This window comes from Marmota marmota, unplaced genomic scaffold (assembly GCF_001458135.2).
Source record: "Marmota marmota marmota unplaced genomic scaffold, marMar, whole genome shotgun sequence".
NCBI classification, from domain to species: domain Eukaryota; kingdom Metazoa; phylum Chordata; class Mammalia; order Rodentia; family Sciuridae; genus Marmota; species Marmota marmota.
The window spans coordinates 11,487,177-11,508,451 of NW_025999998.1; the positions used below are offsets into that span (position 1 = coordinate 11,487,177).

Here is a 21,275-nt window from a genome sequence, read left to right on the forward strand (position 1 = left end):
TTGGTCCTCTGATGTCAAAAGGTCACCTGTCCAGACACCTGTACAGGCCCAAGTGAAGGGTGGGTACTCTTTCTTCATCTGGTTTGAGCCAGACCAGGCTCTTTCTAGAATCCTGCAAAACAAATGAAACCATACTGACCATGCATTCCTCAGAGGTACTATCTGTGAGAAAGCTAAAGGGGTCTATTTATTGTTTAATAAGCAGCTTCTAAAATCAGTGACGAGGGCTGGGGATGTGGCTCAAGCGGTAGCGCGCTCGCCTGGCATGCGTGCGGCCCGGGTTCGATCCTCAGCACCACATACAAAACAAAGATGTTGTGTCCGCCAAAAACTAAAAAATAAATATTAAAAAATTCTCTCTCGCTCTCTCTTTAAAATAAATAAACAAATAAATAAATAAAAATAAAATCAGTGACGAAAGAAGGTGACCAGAATCAAGTGAAACTCAAGGGTTTGTTCAGACTTTCCCTATTTTAAAGCTGAAAGATCCTTAAGTTGGGACTATCTAATATTCCAAGGAGAGCAGAAGCTTGCTAGGGTGTTGATTGATTGTATATGTTTGTGTTTTGTTAATGAGCATTTTGTGTTTATGTTCATAACAAAAATTTAAAGTATAATTTTCAGCTTTTATTTTTTCCTCACTATTTGTAAATTTACCTTGGCTAGTGTAAAAGCTACAGTGGAGGGTTTTTATTGTAGTTATTAAAGTCCATTTTTCGTTTTTTCTAAATTACATTTTGAAATTTTAAATTTGAGGGGAAGTGCCATCTCTCCCTTTTAATTTCTGCACCACTGCACCACCTAGTGGATTATACTTGTTACAACTATCAGTCGGCTGATTTCCTGATTACCACAAATTCCGCTAAAGGGAGAAAAGCCTTTTCATGCTTTAAGATCATGGGCTCTCTTCTTTTTTTTCTCCCCCCCCCCCCCCCCCTNTGGCCCAGTGGTAGATCACTTGCCTAGCACATGGGAGGCACTGGGTTTGATCCTCAGTGCCATGTAAAAATAAATAAAATAAAATAAAGGAATTATGTCCATCTACAACTAAAAATAATTAAAAAAAATTCAGAACTGGGCTGTGGTCGTGCTCAGAGGTAAAGCACTCGCTTAGCATCTGTGAGGCATTGGGTTCGATCCTTAGCACCACATAAAAATAAAATGAAGATATTGTGTCTACCTAAAACTAAACTAAATAAATAAATGTTTTTTAAAAATTCAGAACTGCTTAAATAACTGCTAGGGATATGGCGAATAAGTTATATTTTAAATATGCCTATTTACAAATTTAATTAAAATTAAATGATGTCAAACATTTGATTCTTCAGTTGCAGTAGCCACATGTCAAATGCTCAGTGGCCATATGTGGTTTGTATGTTGGACGACACATTATAGGATATTGTTGGGGCAGAAGTTTTGTGGGAGAGGACTGCCAGCCAGGTGCTTCTCAAACATTAATGTGCATATTCTACACATGGGCTCTAGTTCAATATGAGATTCTGCATGTCTAACAAGCTCCCAGCTGTGGGTGATGTGGTACCTAAGGGGGAATTTCTTTTGGTTCCAGCATTTCCTCCTCAGTTCCAAAAGGAAAGGCCTGTCTTTGGGGCTCAGGCCTCTGTACTTAGTCTCAATGGCTTTGTGGGATTAACTGGGCTCACTGGGATACAGCAGAAACATCTGTCTCTTTTCTGTGTAAGCATCTTCTGATGGAGTTGTAAGTCTGGGAGGTCAAAGTTGACTTTGTGTATGTCACATGCTTGCAGCATTCAACTGAGCAACTCTAATAATTGTTTTTCTTTTCTTTTGGGTATTGAACCCCCTGGGCACTTTACTACTGAGGCACACCCCTGGACCTTTTTATTTTTATTTTGAGACAAGGTCTTGCTAAGTTGCTTAGAGCCTTGCTAAGTTGCTGAGGCTGGCTTTGAACTTGTCATCTTCCTGCCTCAGCCTCCAGAGTTGCTGGGATTACAGGCATACACCACCACGCCTTGCTAATAATTGGTTTTCTAACCTGCCTTTTGACAAAGCAGTTTATAATTTTCTTTATCTTGGTACCAATTATTGGGTGATGGTTTGTATACATGTCCCCCTCCCTCCCCAAGTGAAACTATGTTTTAGTGTAATATGGGCTGAGTCAGTTATAAAATCATAGGATAAATAGGGCTCTGTCTTTGTTGCCAAATTAGCACCTTAGTTTTTGGCTTTATTAATAGCTTCTTTATAATTACAAATAAGAATGATCTGTTTAAATTATACCTAGAGCTTAGTGTGCCAGGACTGTGAACATAGAGGTCTTAAGTGTCATTACCTGCTGATTGTGTTTATGTGCCTCACATCTTGCTAAAATCAGACTCAAACCCATTGGAATCCAAATTGTGACCAGTTCCTTTTGAACTAGGGGGCCTTGCCCCGTGCTTATCTCCTCTTTTTCTCTACCTCACATTTTTTTTCCTTATTTCAATTTTTTTTTTTAGCTACATATGCCATTACAATGATCTTGGCAATTCATACATTTGAATCAATTGCTCTACCCCACATTTTTTAATTTTAATTTTTATTTTTAGGGCTGTGGGTCCAACCCAAGTGTGTGCTAGGTTTGTGTTTGACCACTGAGCTACATCCCTAGCTCCAAGTCTTTATATGTGAAAAAAGGGAGGAATATTATAGGGATTTTAGAAGATTAGCAGGCAATAGCCATGAAACAGTTGGCACAGCATCTAGCATGTTGTTAAAGTAAGTGATGATGTGTCTCAGGCCTTCTTGTTTTACACGTATGTTCACAAAGGCCCATCAATTGGGGAACTTGGGACTGTGTATCTAAAACTGGCTATTGAAACAGCCAGAAATAAAATCTGGCCTGACTCCCTGTACCCTTTCCTTACTAAGCCACTGCATAAGAATTACTGAGCTGGGTTATTGGACCCAGGCTGGCTGCTTAGAAATAGCCATCAAGCTGGTTAAGAAGTTCTGAGTCGTCAGAGTGATTGAATCCATGGCTGCTCTTGTCCATAAGCACCAACAACCATGGTATTTTTTGGTTTGAAGGCCATTGACCTGTCACCATTGGATTTCGAAGGGCACTGTAGGTGTGTAGTAGAAGAGGCAAATTCAAGGAAAGAGACTCCCCGGTTAGAATGTGTCCTCAGCTGCCTTTTACTTGTCTGATCTCCATCAAGTTCCTTTACCTCTCTGACTTAAGTCTCTTTTCTGTAAAACAAGTCTAATAATTATGATATTGATAAAGGCCAAAATTGATTGAGCATTTACTCTGTACAACCTTGAATTCTGTGCATGCATTAATATGATTAAATTCTTATAAAAACTCTAAAAGGGGGGCCTTATTGCTGCCTATGCTTTACGGATCCAGGAAACTGAGGGAAGGAGAAGTTAAATAACTTGCTCAAAGTAAATGGTAGAGCATGGAGTTGAATCCCTACTTTCCGACTAAAGCATTTATGATACGTTCTTTTAAAAAGTGGCTTTAGGATCCGTTTGAACCAAATGTATGAAATATGATATGTCAAGAGCTTTGTAATGTTTTGAACAACTAATAAAAAAATAAGTGGCTTTAGGAGCTGGGGTTGTAGCTCAGTGGTAGAGCGCTTGCATAGCATGTGTGAGGCTCTGGGTTTGATTCTCAGCACCACATAAATAGATTCATTGAGGTATAATTCACATCAAGTGTGCAATCAGTGTTGGGTTTTTTTTGTTGTTTTCTTTTCTGGTGCTAGGGATTGAACCCATGGCTGTGTACATGTGAGGCAAGCACTGTACCAACTGAGCGCCATATTTCCACTTAGTGGTTTTCATTGATTTCCCACTGAGTTGCTCAGCTGTCCCATACAAGGAAGCCCACACCCATCAGTCATTCCCCATTTGCTCCCAAGTCTCTGCAGCTCTGGGCAACCACTCTTTTCAGTCTGTTTGGATTTGTCTCTTCTGGACATTTCACATCCTTTTGCATATGACTTCTTTTACTTACAATTCAGAATCCAACCATATTGTAGAGTGTACTAGTACTTCATTCTTTTTTAAAAATATTTTTCTTAGTCATAGATGGGCACAATACCTTTATCTTATTTGTTTTTATGTGATGTTAAGGTTCAAACCCAGTGCCTCACATGTGCTAGGCAAGCGCTCTACCACTGAGCCACAACCCCAGCCCCAGTACTTCATTCTTTTTTGTGATTGAATAATAATCTGTTGTGTGGATAATTTACATTTTGTTCACCCTGTCATCAATTGATGAACATTTGGGATGTTTCCACTGTTTTGTTATTATAAATAATGCCACAAAGAATGTCATTTGTGTACAAATTTTTGTGTGAACACATATTTTCCCTTCTCATAGGTTCCACAATGTGTTCTTAGTGCTCTTCTGAGAGAGCAAACAGACCGTTCTTATTTGGGAGTGGACCTTACCTGGCTGCTGCAGTATTCATGACAGAAACCTTTATCAACACTCCTTCTGTGGTGGGCGTAGAGTGGGGCTCAGGGCAACAGCTCTTTATTTTTTCCTCCCCTTTCTAATAGGGCAGGGAATTCGAGCCCCAACTGACAGGAGGCAGCTGAGCCTTACCAAGTATACTGCTCCAGGTCCCAGAGCTTGGAGGGCATGTAGGGAGCTAAGCTTAGAGCCAGGGATGTGTGCTGGCCTACAAGCTCATAGCACCATGTTTATGGCCAGCATTATGGGGGGATTTATGACCTCCCCACCTCCCACTTGAAGGTGTACCAGGCTGGATTTTAAAAAATGCTGTCATGGTAATGTCCTCCTTTCACTTTGTGAAATGACTGATGATATTCTTGATTGCCTGTGGCAATGGAATTGAGTGGGCCTCTAGCTCATGGCCAGGTTGAGGAGCACAGTCTTTTTGAAAATTGGTGCATTATAATTGTGCATGGCAGTGGGATTTGTTGTTACATATTTGTGCATGCATACAATAAGGAGCAGTCTTGGCTGGAAGCTTGTTCTTGGAGTCTCTTGTTCTTTGCATTTTATTTTAGCACACTTGCTTTCAAAATTACACATTGTAACCCCCCCCCCCACACACACACACACTCACACACAGTCTACTGTCATCCTCTCCCAATTTATTATTTGCTTAAATGTATGCTGAAAATTTACCCTTGATAAAGAGGGCAGTGGGATCCAAAAATCAAAAGTGAAGTAATTCTGACACTCTCAGCCCTCTGTCCAGGTTCTATCCTCACTCAAGTCACCTGTCCGGAAACCCCTCTGTAAACTTCTATACGTATCTTTTTTTTTTTTTTTTTTTTCCTTAAAACTTGATTGTGCCCAGGCTGTGTCCATTGTGAGGCGTGTGCTGCAGGCACACTATGTGTACCAGTTTTAACTGTTCACGTAGTCAAGACTCACCATAGTGGGTTGTGATAGCAGCATAAGGATCCCTGACAACCTCTGGATCACATTTGGAGGTGAAGCACTTGTGGAATGTGGAGTGAACCTTGACAGGGTTTGATTTCTAAACCAAACATTGCATAAGTGGTTGTTTAGTTCTCTGGCAACAAATTTATTGCTTTCAGGAAGGGTTCAACTTTCCAGAGACTGGGTAAGCACCCTGAAACCAAGGACTTGTTTTATAATGTGAAAAATTAGGTGTTTTAGGAAGAAAAATAGTTGAGCTCATTTTCTGTCTTCTGTGGGAAAAAGAAGTTCCTGCTTATTTATTTGACAGATATTTTAAAATTGTGTCCAGAGAGCAGATTTTTTTTTTTAAGAAAATATTTTTTAGCTGTCAGTGAACTATTTATTTATTTATTTATTTGGTGACTCTGAGGATTGAACCCAGGGCCTCACGCAAGCCAGGCAAGTGCTCTAACACTGAGCTACAACTCCAGCTCAGTGAGCAGATTTTTGACTAAATTACAAGACTGATTTCTTCGGCGGGGCGGGGGGGGGGNCCAAATCATTTTATATGCCCTCAAGAAATATCTACTCCAGTGCCCCAGTTCCCTCACATGGGAGAGAGGGAGGGAACCAGAAAAGTCCCATTTCCACCTAGAGGCAGGTGGGCTGTGGCTTGCCCACCCACCCTAGGCTTGCTGTTTATTTACACTCTTCTAAGGATTTTAGTTGGTTTCTAAAATGATAAACCAGACATATAGAAAAACACCAGAGTGAAACTTGACGCAGAAAACTGCCGGCCCCTTGTTGGATGACGTCCTCCCAAGGATTCCTATGTACAGGTTGGAGCCTGCTGGGAACCTCAGTGATTTCAATTAATGCTCCTCTCTCTGGCTTTCTTTTTTTTTCTTCAGTATTTGGGATCAACCACAGGGCCTTGCACATGTTAGGCAAGCACACTACCACTGAAGTATATTCCCGGCCATTATTTTTATTTTATTTTGAGACGAGGGCTTGCTAAGTTATTGAGGCTAGCCTTGAATGTGCAATCCTCCTGCCTCAGCCTCCTTTGTTGTGGATTAGAGTTGTGTGCAGTTGTGCCGGCTTTTTTTTTTTTTGGAGCTGGAATGGAACCCAGGACCTTGTACCACTGAGCCACACTTCCAGCCCTTTTCTGTCTTTCTTGCCTTTCTCCTCCCTCTTTCCTTTTTTTGTTTCCTTCCTTTCTTCTAGTGATTCACTGGAAGGAACATTTGTTAAGTGCTTAGTGCAGGGAAAGCACATGTCATATTCTGACGCGGTGACTTGTGTAAATTTCCTGTCTGTAAAATGGGAACAGTCGTAGCTAACCACAGGGGTGTGTCATTCACTGTAAAATCATAGGAGCTCAGGTGTGATGCCCTGCTGAATGAAACTGACTTCTTCCCTTCCCATCACATAACTATTGCGTTGCCGTAACCTGGGTGGGCATGTGTTTAGTGCTCCCAAGCTGTGGACCAAGGTGTTTCAGCATGTCCAGCCACACCGAGAATGTGGCCCTGCTTGTGTTTCTAAGTGGCTCACTCCCCAGCCCCACCAGGTACTTGCAGTACCTGCACCCACCTTGTAGATTGTTGCTCCTGGCTGTGAGGGTGCCATTCTCTCCATGTTCAGTGTCCACCCATCTTCACATTAATCATCCTTCAGCATGGAACTCACATAGGACACGTGGGAGAAGATACCTCCCTGCGGTGGTGTGCACGTCCCTCCTCCCCAGACCTCCCATGCCCAGTTAATAACTCACGCCTTTGCAGTTGCGATATTTTATATACTTGCTAGTCACCCATCACTCATCCTGCTCCAGCCCACATGGCCTGTTTTCTTTCAAGTAGGTACTAAAATTTGTTTCCTACTACAGAGTCTTTGCACTGTGCTATTTTGTCCCAATCCTACTCATTACTTTAAACCTCATCTCAATGCCCCTTCCTCACCAAAAGCCTCCCTTGGCCACCTGACCATATCAGGTGCTGCCTCTTGGGGAGCTTCCTGAGGGCATCATTGTACATTTTGATTTTCATTAGATCTTTTAACACATTGCATTTGGTAAACATTGGTTGAATGAATGAGTAAAGAATTAGTGGTGGCATATTTGCACACCCTTGTTCATAGCAGCATTATTCATGGTAGCTAAGGAGTGGAAACAATCCAAGTGTCATTGTTGGGTGAATGAATAAACAAGATGTGTCATATGCATGCAGTGGGATATTATTCAGCCTTTAAAAGGAAGGAAATTCTGATTCATCTTCAACTTGGATGAATCTTGAGATTGTTATACTAAGTGAAGTATGCCAATTAACAGAAGGACAAATTCTCTGTGATTCCACTTAAGTGAGGTATCTAATGTAGTAAATTCATAGAATCAAAAAGTAGAATGGTAGTTGCCAGGAGTTGTTGAATGGGTACAGAATTTCAGTTTTGCAAGGTAAAGAGTTTGCAAAAGATTAGTTGCACAAATGTGTGAATACATGACTGTCTTAGTCCATTCCTGCTGCTATAACAAAATACCTAAAACTGAATCGGTTATGAAGAACAAAAATATATTTCCTCACAGATTTGGAGGCTGAGAAGTGCAAGATCAAGGTGCCAGCAGTGTCCGATTAGGGCTGCTTTCTGTTTCCAAGACAGCACTTTATTGCTGGATCCTCATGTGACAGAAGAGGTGGAAGAGGCAAATGTTGCATCTTCACATACTAGAAGACAGATGGGTTTTATAAGGGCCCAGCTAGTTCTCTGGAGCCGTCTTGACTTAGTTACCTCCTGAAGGATTTACCTCTTAATGCTTTTATACTGAGCCTTTGGTTCTGGCGTATGAATTTTAAGGGTTGCTCATGCATTCAAACCAGTTGCCGGACTGTATCCTTAGAAATGGCTCAGATGATAAATTTGGTTTTGTGTTTTTTAGTACAATTAAAAACGTCAGTATAGTCATACACACACACACACACACACACACACACACACTTTGGGAAACCAGTGTAAAAAAATCTTGTATTCCAGGATACCTGACTTCTGGACAGTATACATGAACTTTTATTGGAAAGAATTACCTGTTTCCTCCTCAGGGTGAGGTCGGGAGGCTTCCTAAGGACTGTGAGTGAAGGAGTGGGCTGGCTTGAGCCTCCCACAGATGCTTGGATCCTCAAACTTCTCTGTCTCTGAGGCCCAGTGAACCAGCCCCTGGCTGTCCCGGCTTCCAAGGGTCCCCCTTTGTACCTCCCACCCTCTTCCTTGTAAGATTTGAAATGTAAACGTCCCTTCCCTTTCTGTCCTGTTCAGCTGTTATAACCTAGGAAGAACTGTGTCAAAAACTTCCTGGTGGGATCCTGGGAAGGGCACGAACATTTCCAGGTGCCTGTTTAGCACAGGTGCTGTACAGATTGCCTCCTTTCTTGTTGACTGTGTGAGGTGTAGATGTTTTTTTTTTTCAGTTTTATAAAGGATACAATATATCCAAAACCCCACACCTAAGGCACAGGACAAAGTTGCATCCCAAATCTTTCCTGCCACTGCTTCAAGTTGTTTTCTGCATAGTTTCTACTTTACAGTTCAAGTTGATATGCATCCCAGTCTCAAATTAGAAGGTGTGCTCTTCATCTGCACACCATGCGGCCCAGCCCTGGGGGGAATGTCTCATACTTTATGGGGGCAGGAATGCCCGGGGCTCCCCAGGACCATGCTTCTGAAATCCTAGGCCCAGCTCTCAAGTGCAGGCATCCCATGCAGCCTTAGCTAGCTGTTCAGAATCTGAAACTTTGTACTTCTACTCCTCCCTGTCCTCCACTTAAACTCTTTTGTTATTTTCTTATCTGCTAAGCTCACAGAAAGTTTAACAAGAGGAGAGAACTTTGCTGACTAAGCACCCTGTCTCCTGAGTGGGCTCTGAACTGCCCGCATTTCCGGTATCTTCTCCTAGTTATCTCCAAGATTGTGAAACATTTTGTCTTCATGGCTTTTAGTTTCTGTGTAACACCACTGGTTCAGTTTATTTGAAACACTACTGGTTTACTTCTAGCTGTTTTGGACTTGGTATGTTATATATGGATCTATGAAAATCAATGTCAAAATTTTTCTCTCTGTAGTGTCTCACTATCCTGGGGGGATTGGTTCTACGACACCCGTGGATACCAAAGTGCAGATGTGCAAGTCTTTATACAAAATGGTATAGTTTTTGTACATCACCTGCAGGTATCCTCCCATATCTTTTGAATCAGCTCTAGGTTACTTACAATAGTTAAAATAATGTAAATACTATGTAAGTAGTTGTTATACTGTATCTTTCAGGGAACACTGACAAAGTCGCTACATGTTTTGTAGAGACAAAAAAAAATTTAAAGTATTTTTGATCTATACTTGGTTGGATGCAGGACCAGTGGATATGGAGGGCTGACTGTATTTAATAAGTTCCTTTGAAGTTCCAAATCATTTTATATGCCCTCAAGAAATATCTACTCCAGTGCCCCAGTTCCCTCACATGGGAGAGAGGGAGGGAAAAAGAAAGCCGCTAAAGTGGCCCAATTCCAGCCTGCTTTCTTTTTGCCTCACAAGTGGTGCTTTTCAAAGCCTTTGGCGTCCCTGCTGTATGGATGTGTCACTGTGCGAGATGACAACGGATTGCTGGGAATGTGGGCCACTATTGTGTCCGCCTTACGTAACCACGTGGAGTGATGGAAATGGGCGAACAGCCTGGGAGGTAGGCAGTGGCCGGGCCCCTTAATCTCCAGAGGCATGAAGACCGCTCAAGTCCTCCAGAGGATGTGGATCCAGGCTGTTAAAAAGTTGGGGAGATTGAAAGGCCATGTGAGTCCCCCTACAAGCTCTCCCCCTTTCTTTCCCAACATTTCTTTGCGGGAAGGGAGGGGGAACAAACCCCATCTCACAGTGTCTCCTTTATCCTCGGATTTATTTGTGCCCTGGCAGCCTTCAGTAACAAATTGTAAGATCACACGTTGTGGACTGTAGTCAATGGTGGGTTTTTAAATACTTGTCTTTTTTTTAGCAGACCTAAAGTGAAATTGATAGCTTCTTGCTGCATTTATGAATCAAAGGCTGCTGTTTTCTATGTGATGGGAATCTCTTAGCATGGTTTTGCTTTCTAGGTATAGATTAACATACTGTTCTGTGTGTGTGTGTGAGACAGAGAGAGAGTATATGGTTTCTTGTTTGAAGAGAAAACATTTTGTTTTCTCATACTGCAGAAATCTATATTCTTTTTCTTATGTCTAGTCTTACGTCTAGACATATAGGAAAAATGTTTCCCACATGTTTTTTCCTTTTATATAAGTTTGGGTGTATGTAGCGCTGTCACATGTGTATTTATTTTATGGTTTGGGACTTTTGTTAATCATGTCCCTAAAGGGCAGCTTTGATTAGTCTTTGCTTTTTGCTATGGTCTTTCTCAATAGGAAACAGCAGTTTGTAGACATAGAGTCTAAAAGTTGCCTGGTCAGAGGGACTTTGTGAAGCTTTGGTATCAGCTTTGTGATTATTTTTTAAAACTTTTTTTAATTCTTTGTGGAACATGAATGATGTTTTTCTCTCTTTGGTCAAGGTTTCCAAAGGAAATAAGCTTTATAAAAAGTAGGATTTAAAAAAATAAAACAACAGACCAAATACCTTTTTGCTTTAGTTTTCTTTCTATTCCTTCTTTACACAAATACCTTACTGTTAACACAGAGCTTTTTATTTATGGTAGAAAAATTAGCCCACTTTTATCTTTCCCTGGCCTCTAGGAACAATTTGTTATAAATGGAGGAGGTTGTTGTTAACACTAGTTATAGGGAAAGTAAAAGTGATCAGGAAAAGTGATAAAAAACACTTTGGAGATGCTCCTGCTGGATGGAATCATGGCCCCTAAGTTGAAGAGGTGACGTGGACAGTCTTGCTTCCTGCAGCTCCCCGGGCTTGACCTGTATCTCCACACATGCCCAGCACCCCTGCCTTTGTCTGCCTCCTTCTCCTCCCCAGTCACTGGTACCACACCCTACCTGCCCCACCTCCAGTAGAAATGACTGCACTCTCTTCTGCTCTTTCATTGCAAAATTGGGACTTCGTTAAAATTTGGTATTAGGTATGTCATTGGGTATTCAGTCATTGGCTAGGAATTAGGTACCCCTTGATGTTAATTCTCCTATTTTTTAAAAATTTATGAAATGATTGGTAACTGTAAAAAAATTAAGTAAAGCATAAAGCATAAAAATTAAATACCATGATGCTCCCAAGAGAAGCCATATATGTTCAGAAAGACCCTGACCCATCCTGGCAAATGGCACCACTGGTAGAGGAAAGCTAAAGGAGCCAAGAGGCTTGTCCTATGTTCCCAAGAGATTCCGAGGAATCTCAGCTGACTCTTAACATAAATAGGGACAAGGTCAGTTTTGACCGACTTGGTCTTAAATACTTAGCAGGAGAGTATAGCCAAAGCACAGTCCGACATAGACATTTAAGAGGAAAATATATATATTTTTAATATAACTTAGGGTATGTTCTTGTGTCAGCCCTACCGAAAGTAAGTAAAGTTGGAAACTATAAGGGGAGGTTTCTTGTGTGGGAGTGCCTAATAGTAATCACAAAGGACTCTAGAGTCAAAAGTTTGTCCTGAGTCAGTTTGAGCCTGATCTCGAAGACCTACAAATCTTCCTGACCTTCTACATAGATCCGTTTTTCATTGATAAATTTGTGAGTTGCTATCTTCATAATGTTCAGAGACTGGCTGGAATACTAATTGCTTATTTTTTTTTTTTTTAAACAAAAGAGTAATGATCTTAGCATGATCCCTACCCTGTGTATGCCTTCTCCAGTCACCTGCCATCTGTACCATTGGACCTCTGGACTGTCCTGATGCTGAATACGCTGAACTGTCCATGCCCCACCTGATACAGAATAGGGACTTTTGGTCACTTCTCCCATCTCCCCTCTTTCAGCAGGAAGCTGCTTGGACATGTTATTGTTCATTTTCCATAGAAATGGAATACAAAAATTGCCAGTGGGGAAATGTCACCGTGGTCCACTTTATGCTTTGATTATAGCCCTTGCTGCTCTGCCACTGTGACTTATTTTTAAAAAGGACACATTTCTCTTCCTCTGTCCCTGCTCCTCCCTAATCTCTTCCCTCCCTAATCTCAGGGGAAACAGGATTACTGTTTTTCCCCATCCTAGGCACAGTTATCTGTCACTGAGTACACACCCACCATAGGAAGGAAATAATTCAGACTTGGGAATGATGTCACCAGAGATCTCAGAAATGACTCTCCCAAATTAACAGTTGAATTACACTCGAATGGAGAACACCTGGAATGTAGCCTTTGAATCACCTCTTTAAAAGTCCTTGTTCCCCTTGATGAGCAGAATCACAGCCTCTGGGACAGGAATCCCCTGTGCTTCTCCTTTGCCAACAAAGCAATTAAACTTTTTCCCCAAACACATACAAAACAAAGCAAAATTAAATACCATGAACCCACCACACACATCCATAAACCCTCACTAGGATGAAACCCCAAATCCTGTGTCCTTTCCCACCTCATCTTATGCTTCCTTTCCAGACTGCTTCATCCTGAATTTTGTATATTTCATTCCCTGTCCTTTTCTGTATCGTTTTACTCCATACACACATGCACATATGTCCCTAAACAAAAGATTAGTTTTGTTGCCTTTTTTTTTTTTTTATACACCTAGAAATAATGCCTCGCTCTACACATCCTTCAGGGGTGTGTCTGAGATGTGCCTGTGTTGTGGTGTTATGTGTGATTGGGGTTTGTTTGCTTTCCTTGCAGAATAACATTGTATTTTAGAACTATATCACAGTGTATTTTTCTGTTCTGCTCTTGATAGATGCTTGGGTTGTTTCCAGGGTTTAGCTGATGAGGACATTGCTGTTGTGAATACTCTTATCCGTCTGCCCTCATGCACTTATTAATGCATTTCTCTAGGGCCTCCACCCAGGAAAGGAATCACTCCTTTGTGGAACATTTGTCCCTTTAACTCTGATACGTGTGTGCTCTTCCTATGGCCCTGCATGGAAAGCTCCGCAGTGCTAAGCAGCTGCCTTCTGGCATTCCAGCAAAGAAAGACCCAGCAGTGACAGCCAGTCTGTTCTGCACACAGATGAGCAGGTTGTGTGGGGCCAGAGCCTGGTGGCCCCATTTGAACTGCATGAGCTGTCTCTGCTAAGCCAGTGCATGCTGACAGCTTGTCCCTGGGGATGTACCCGAGCTGATAACTCTGAGAAATAAATGTGATTATGTGGGGTGCTCTGTGATTCTAAATAGATGATATATACAAATGAGGTGGGAAGACACTCAGTGGTTTGCTTGTGGGATGCACCCATGGGTAGTTGGTAAAACTCAACGGCTTTAGCTGTGTTATTCACTAATGTATCTCAAGGGCCACAAAACAACATGTTGGCACATAGTGGATGCTCAGTAGATATTCTTGAATGAATGACATAAGGCTTTGCCCTGAGACTTGCAAAAAGTCACAGCTCTGTGGGCTAAATGAACATAATTGTGGTGTATTCAGTGCTTCCAGGAGCTATTAAGATTTTATTTTTTGTTGCTGGGGATTGAACCCGGGACCTTGCGCACACAAAGCATGTCCTCTATCACTGAGCTGTACCCCCAGCCCCTTTTTTTAGATACCGGAAATTTATTGTCTCATGTCTGGAGGATAGAAGTCTGAAATCAAGGTGTTATTAGGGGCAAGGTTGGTTCCTTCCCAGGGCTGTAAAGGAAGGCTCTGTTCCAATTCCTTGGCATAGAGTCAGTGTTCTCCTTCTCTTCACTCCGTGTGTCTTCCATGAATGTCTGTGTCAAAATTTCCCCCCTTTATAAGGACACAAGTCAAATTGGATTGGGGCTCTCCCTAGTGACCCTTACCTTAACTCCATCATCTGCCAAGACTCTATTTCCAAATAAAGTCACAGGGTCTGGGGGCTAGGACTTTAACACCTTTTGGGGGGTGGGACACCCCCAGCCTCTTAAAACATATTTCTACCCTGATTTCCCTGCCTTGAAAATTAAGATTTTGTATTTATCACTTAGTCTAGCAGAACATGTATGCCCTCAATATTGTGTTTGACAGTTAACTGAAGATAAAAAGCAGCTTCTGGAAGTCTAAGTGTCATACCAAGTTGATGAGGTCTTCAAGCTCCAAGCAAGTTCACGACAAGGTGTTATTGATTAAAAATTGATTGAGTTCTATTGACGAAGGTAGTGGTAGGAGAGATCCTGTCACTCACAAAGTTCAATTTGATCTTCCCTTATAGCTTATTACAGAAAGTCGTCTTCTTCTTTTAACTTTAAAGTACTTTAAAAAAAAATTTTTAACTTCTGAGGTAAAGTCCTTTTTTTCTTTCAACTTCCATAATAAAATATAGAGTTATCAGGTATCCCTGGGAAAATATGTGTATTATATATATATTTCTATGCCATTACATCATATATATAATATGCATGCAAGAATTTGAAGACTTTATTGAAAGGGGAACATCTAAAAGGCCCTGAACCCTGGAGTTAATATTACTTAGCATTTTTTGTGCACATACACACTTTATTCTGCTTCAGTGGATAACTAGTGGAGCCAACTTTCACACGTGACTCTCTCACCTACAAAACCCCTACATCGTAATTTTAAAACTTTTATAAATGTTTATAACTTATATAAATTTTATAACAATTTGATAACAATGCCTAAATACCTCAAACAATTAACTGGCAGCCCCCTCCCCCACCCNTTCCTTGATCTTTAAATTTATTCCATAATTATGTTTGTGCTTTTTGTAAACAGTATGGAACAGTTCTTGAATGACTGAATCAAAGTGTTTTTTCTTTTTTAACACATAAATATGTATGTTCCATACTGTTTACAAAAAGCACAAACATAATTATGGAATAAATTTAAAGATCAAGGAACAGTCAATTGAATTTTAACATGGGAGAAGTGATGTACTTCAGGTTTTTTTTTTTTTTTTTTTTAAATGCTTCTGAATGTTTCTTGGCCCAGGGGTCATTAGGATAGCAAGGAAATTCCTGAAGACAGAATCATCTGTTTATGGAAGGACCCTTAATTTCAAAAGCCAGGTTTATTCTAGTTGAACAATATTTTTAAAATAAAATTTTGTAGCAACTCATTTATTTGGCTACATGATAAGGAGGCTGAGACAGGAGGATTGAGGATTCAAAGCCAGCCTCAGCAACAATGTTAGGTGCTAAGCAACTCAATTAAATAAAATTTTATTTAATTATTTTTTTTTCATTTGAAAACTTCAGAGAGCACAAAAGTATTCTCTTGTAATAACAGTAGCTCCTTGGGAAATATAATATTTTTTTTGATACCTGTTCTTCAAGCTTTTCCCTATAGTATTTCCATTTGTCTCTCTTTAATTGAAAACAGTTAACAGGGTAAAAAATCCTAGAAAAGATTAGTGGACATTAAACAATTATTTTAAATGCCCTTATAGCCTTTATTTAACTCAAATTATCTTCATTTTTTAAGATGCCTGTGCTACCCTCTATCCCCTACCATTGTCCTTGTATTGGTTAGTTGTATGTGTGTGTGCGCGCGCACGCATGTGTGCTTATGTGTGCACACAAGTGCATATGCATATGGTACATAGGCATGTGCCTAAGAGGGATTGTCATGGCATTGATTAAAAAAAAATTCTTTTTTTAAAAATGGGAGGGTGCTGGAGATTGAACCCAGGGCCTTTGCACATGCTAAGCATGGGTTCTACCAGTGATCTCCACTCCAGCTCTGGTATTTTTTTTTTTCCTAATTATTTTAGTATAAATTTAAAAGAGAGGGGCTGGGGATGTGGCTCAATCGGTAGTGCGCTCACCTGGCATGCATGTGGCCTGGGTTCGATCCTCAGCACCAAATACAAGCAAAGATGTTGTGTCCGCCGAAAACTAAAAAATAAAATTAAAAATTCTCTCTCTCTCTCTCTCTCTCTCTCTCTTTAAAAAAATAAATAAAAGAGAGGGTGTTATATGCCCCCCCCCATTTATCTATCTACCTGCCTACCTACCTATCTATTTATTTATTTAAGACCAGCTCTCCAGGTTGGCCTTGAACTCTTGGGCTCAAGCCATCTTGCTAGCTTAGCCTTCTGAGTAGCTGGTACTGTGGCTACACTGTCCTGGCTGATGTTTTTTTCCTTAATGTGTGGGATGTAACTATATTTCAAGAATAGTTGGCAGCTCTGTGTGTGTTTGTGTTGCCAGGATGGAACTTGGTGCCTTGTGCAAGTGCTGTCCCTCTGAGCCACTTTCTCAGCCCTGTTTTGTTTTATTGTTTAAACCACTACTTCCAGATTGCTTTCCTTTGTTGAAATTTGCTATTCATAAGATACAGGAAGGTGCTGAGAAGATGAGCTCGGGAGAGCATAGACGCTCCTAGGGCTTTTGGATTTGTTTTATGAAGGTCACATCTAACACTGAAGTTGGCCAACAAGGTGTTCTGTGGAAAGGGACAACCAATCTGATTTACTCCAGGAGTTGAGTTGGGTTTCTGCTTTCAGTTTTCCTTTAAATAAAACTTTCTGATACAAAAACACTATTAAAATCTGGGAAAACGTGTTATACTAACACATGTTGGAAAGTGCTGTTGTAGACGGAATAAAATTCCAGGGAGGAATTTAAGAATTTAGGAATTTAAAGCACCTCTAGAGAACCAAACTGTAGGCACTTGAATTCCTAATCAACCTCCTTAAGTGTGCTGTTCAAGACGCAAGAGGTCTGGGGAGGTAGCTCAGTGGCAGAGCGTTTTCCTGGGATGATCCCCAGCACCACACAAACAAGGACCACAAAAAGCAGAGCCTCTGAATTAAATAGAAAATTTCTTTAAGAAAATTTAAACAGTAGAAATCAGTGCCTTGGTTAATTGAATGGTGAATAGAGGTGTACCCACCTCTTGATTTATTGAAAAGAAAAAACTGTGGGCCCAGTGGCGAACACCTGTAATCCCAGCAGTTCAGGAGGCTGAGGCAGGAGGATTTGCGAGTTCAAAGCCAGCCTCAGCAACTTAGGGAGACCCCGTTTCTAAATAAAATATAAAAAAGGGTTGGGGATGTGGCCTGGTGGTTAAAGCACCCCTGGGTTCAATCACAGGTACTGGGGAAAAACAAACAGACAAACCTTGGCCTATTCTGTATGTCAGACACCATCTTCTAGGACATAATGGGACAGAGGTAAGAGAGATACAAAAATCTCACTTGAAAATTCACTGTCATCTAAATTGTGGGGACACGGTCATTTTGTAAAACCGAAAAACTGATCATAATGGACAAACTTAAATAACCAGAGAGTCTTACATAACACAGTGATCCTCTGGTCCTGTGCATATTGCATTCCCATGAGCCTTCCTTCAACCTCGACACCTGACCTCTGGGTTCACATGTCATGTCCGCCCCTCCCCCTGCATTTCCTTTTTAACCATAGAGGTGATTTGATTATATTTTTTAATCTCTGAGAATTCTTATCTTGGAGCCAGATGGTATTAGCCCTGAGAATGTCCTAGAAGTGAGTACTTGGAGGAGGAAAGAGAGGATTATAAATTCCTCTCAATATGAGTAATCAGTTGTAATCACTCAGGTGGAGGCTAGTTTACTTTTCTTCTGTGCAAACAAAATTGCCTTTTCCTAACCTACCAAGAGGAATAAATTATCTGCTCAAATATATTGGTTGATGTAAATGCCTCTTGTAGTTAGTTCGTTAACTGGGGAATAAAAAGCATATTATCTGGCTATGTTTCAACTCTTGGCCATTTCTTTCCTATTAGTATCAGTGCAGGATTGGCCCATTTGATTTTAAGAATTTGTTCTAAATGTGGAACCAGATACTTCTTCATAAATTATTTATAATTTGTATATAAATGCAGCAAGACTTTTTAAATTCATGTGATGAGATTACTGTGTGTCCTGTGTCTATCAAAAACCATATATCTGGCTCTTCTTGTCTTTAATCCAGTCTGACAACCTGCTTTTTTGTATACTTACTGTGATTGTGTATATTCTCCTTCATTCCTTTCTGCAATTGGAGTTGGAGTTTTATATTTGCCATGATTTTCCACCATTCCCCCTCTTGTCCTTCCTTGCTTTCTTTTTAAGTGTTATTTTTTCATTTAATTTCCCCTCTGTTATTTTGGAAGTTATGCATTCTAATTATTCCCTTAGAGGTTACCCTAGAAAATTTAACTTAATGAAGTTCAAAAATTAATCAGTAGCTTTACACTGCACCCGAGTGAGAATGATTTCTTCACGACCTGCTCCTCTTGGTTTACACATTGTTGCCCAGTGCTCTGGTTCTGCCTTATTTTTCTTAACTTTCACAAATCACACACTGTGACTGTAACTTCATGTAGTCACCGTGCATGCAGGTTCACTTGCACTCCTTGCATTTTAGGTTTTCCTTGTGGCATTATTTTCCTTTTTTTTTTTTTTTGGTACTAGAGATTGAACCCAGGGATGCTTAACCACTGAGCTCCATCCCCAACCCTTTTTATTTTTTATTTTGAGACAGGGTCTCGCTAAATTGCTGAGGGTCTCACTAAGAGGCTGAGGCTGGCCTCAAACTCACAGTCCTCCTGCTGCAGCCTCCCAAGTCACTGGGATTACAGGTGTGCGCCACCAGGCCCGGTTATTTTCCTTTCTTAAATTTTTCCTTTGACAATTATTTTATTTCTGGCCTCTGGTAATAATCTGACCTTTTTTTAAAAAATGCCTTTTCTATCTTTTAAATTGACAGATACTGTATTAAGATGCTATTCTACTGTCTTTCATTATTGTCTTCTTCCATTATTGCTGGTGAGAAGTTGTCTGTCCTTTTGTTTTTCTTTTATGATCTTTCTTCTGCTGAGCTCCTCTCAAGGTATATTTGTCCTTAAAGGCAATGAGACCACAATACATTTAAGTGTGGTTCTCTTCCTTCTTTTTTCTTCCTTACATTTTTAAATTTAACTTGCTTACGATGTATTGAAACTTCCTGAAGAGAAGAAACCTTCAGTCCAGGAGAAGGCATCACCTCCTTGGATACTGGATTTCTCCTTTACTCTTATCTCCTCCTAGAACCTGTTACTCTTAACTTCTCATTCATACTTCCCACCCTTTCGAATCCTAAAACATGTGATCCATATTATATACACTTTTTTGATTTGTGAGGGACGTTTCCAATATTTACCGTCTTTGATTCTTCAGTTTATGTGTGTGTGCATTTAAATTGTGAGCTCATGTTCCTTAGATACTTATTTGAGGGATTCTTCAAAGCCTGTGTTTAATAAAAGTGTTCCTTGGAGAGGATTTGCCTGGCACAAGAAAATTGGTAGAACTACCAATGCAGAACCACTTTGGTTGGGCATATTTCTTGGGGCGGTATGGTCACCTCCATAATATGACTTTGAGTTTCAAACCTGAATATAGGTCTGTTGATAGGAATTCTCCAGGAGATATTTTTAGTGCTCCATTTGCATGGAGCTGTCCCCTGCCCCCCCCCAATATATCTGATCTTATCTCCCACCCTTTTTCTACACCCTCTTGTTTAAATTCCTGCTTCTGTACTATCTTATCCTGGCATTCAGCTTTCTTGGCATTTCTGTCCTTCTCAAAGGCAGCCTGGACATAATGGAATAGTGTTGTTCTTAAAATGACACCACTATTTTTAAGGTCTTCTAGACATCTATTTTGGAATAATGTTTGAGATGGAAGCCCCTATTGCCTATTTATACAGGCATTGCCATTTTGCATCCAGCATCACTGATAGAGAAAAAGCCAAAAGATCCCACAGATAACCTATAAAGAACCCTTGTCAATAAGGTCGAGAATTTTTTTTGACTTAAATATGCAGAAAATTTGCCTGACTTTACCTTTGAGGGAAGTTGGTTCGAGAATGCTTTAAAAATGGGAAAATCTTTTGAAAACTTGTTTTTTGTTTTTTCTTTTTCCCCAAGGCAGGGTTTTGCTAAATTTGCCCAGGTTGGCCTTGAATTTGAGATATTCCTGGATAGCTAGGGTTACAGAGATGGGCCACTGTCATAGTTTAATTACATTTTTTTTTTAAAGGTTTTTATGTTGACAGTGTGAGTGGTGATGATAAAAGGGCTCAGCCCTTAACATTTTATCCTTTTTTTTTTTTTTTTAAGGGGCTCTCACTATGTATTTCTCTAATTTTTCTAGTATTGTGTTAAGGAAACCATTTCATGGAAAGAGAGTATGAAAATAGGTAGCATGACATTCTGAGCACATTTTGACTTTCTGATACATAGAAATTGGGAGTTGGACTTTAAATTGAGACATCCTGAATTACAGTTACAGTTTTATTTCTGGCACTGAGAGATTTGCGGCTTTAATCAAGTTGTTTTTGCTTATTTTAAAACAGGCCCCAGGCATGGAGGAGCTGATATGGGAACAGTACACTGTGACCCTACAGAAGGTGAGTTCTGCACATGTCCTGTGTTATACGGTCAAGGTCTTGATCTTATTTATTTTTGTCCACCCACTTATGTTTCCGTTCTTGAGATAGATCACGCATCATCTGTACTAGCTGGCAGTAACCACAGTGTTAACAAAGATTTGCCTGCTGTTAGGTTTTGTGGTTAAGTTCTGTATACTGTGGAACCTTTCATAGAATATTGAGTGCTGTCGCTTATTTCTAGACAGTGCAGGTTATGAAACAAAGAGAAAAGTAAGGGAAGAATGAAAATAACCTATGTACTGTTTGAGGGTGGATATTTTTCACTATAATCCATATACCTTATAACCGTCAAGTGAGTTTTAAACACAAACTAAATTAGAAAAGATTGACTTAGGAATCAGGTGACGGGTTCTGTTCTTCTTGCTCTCCTGATTGTTTTAAGAATGGTTGAGTTAATCAAGTTA

General features: G+C 40.3%; 1 protein-coding gene across 1 annotated transcript in view; it reads left to right on the forward strand.

The window, feature by feature from the left end:
- The window catches only part of Tjp2 (tight junction protein 2), an 86,994-nt gene that overhangs the window by 26,311 nt on the left and 39,408 nt on the right, over window positions 1-21,275 (forward strand). Inside the window, exon 2 of the mRNA XM_048806779.1 lies at window positions 20,776-20,829. Coding sequence (XP_048662736.1) covers window positions 20,776-20,829 — 54 coding nt within the window. The remainder of the gene's footprint in view (window positions 1-20,775; window positions 20,830-21,275) is intronic.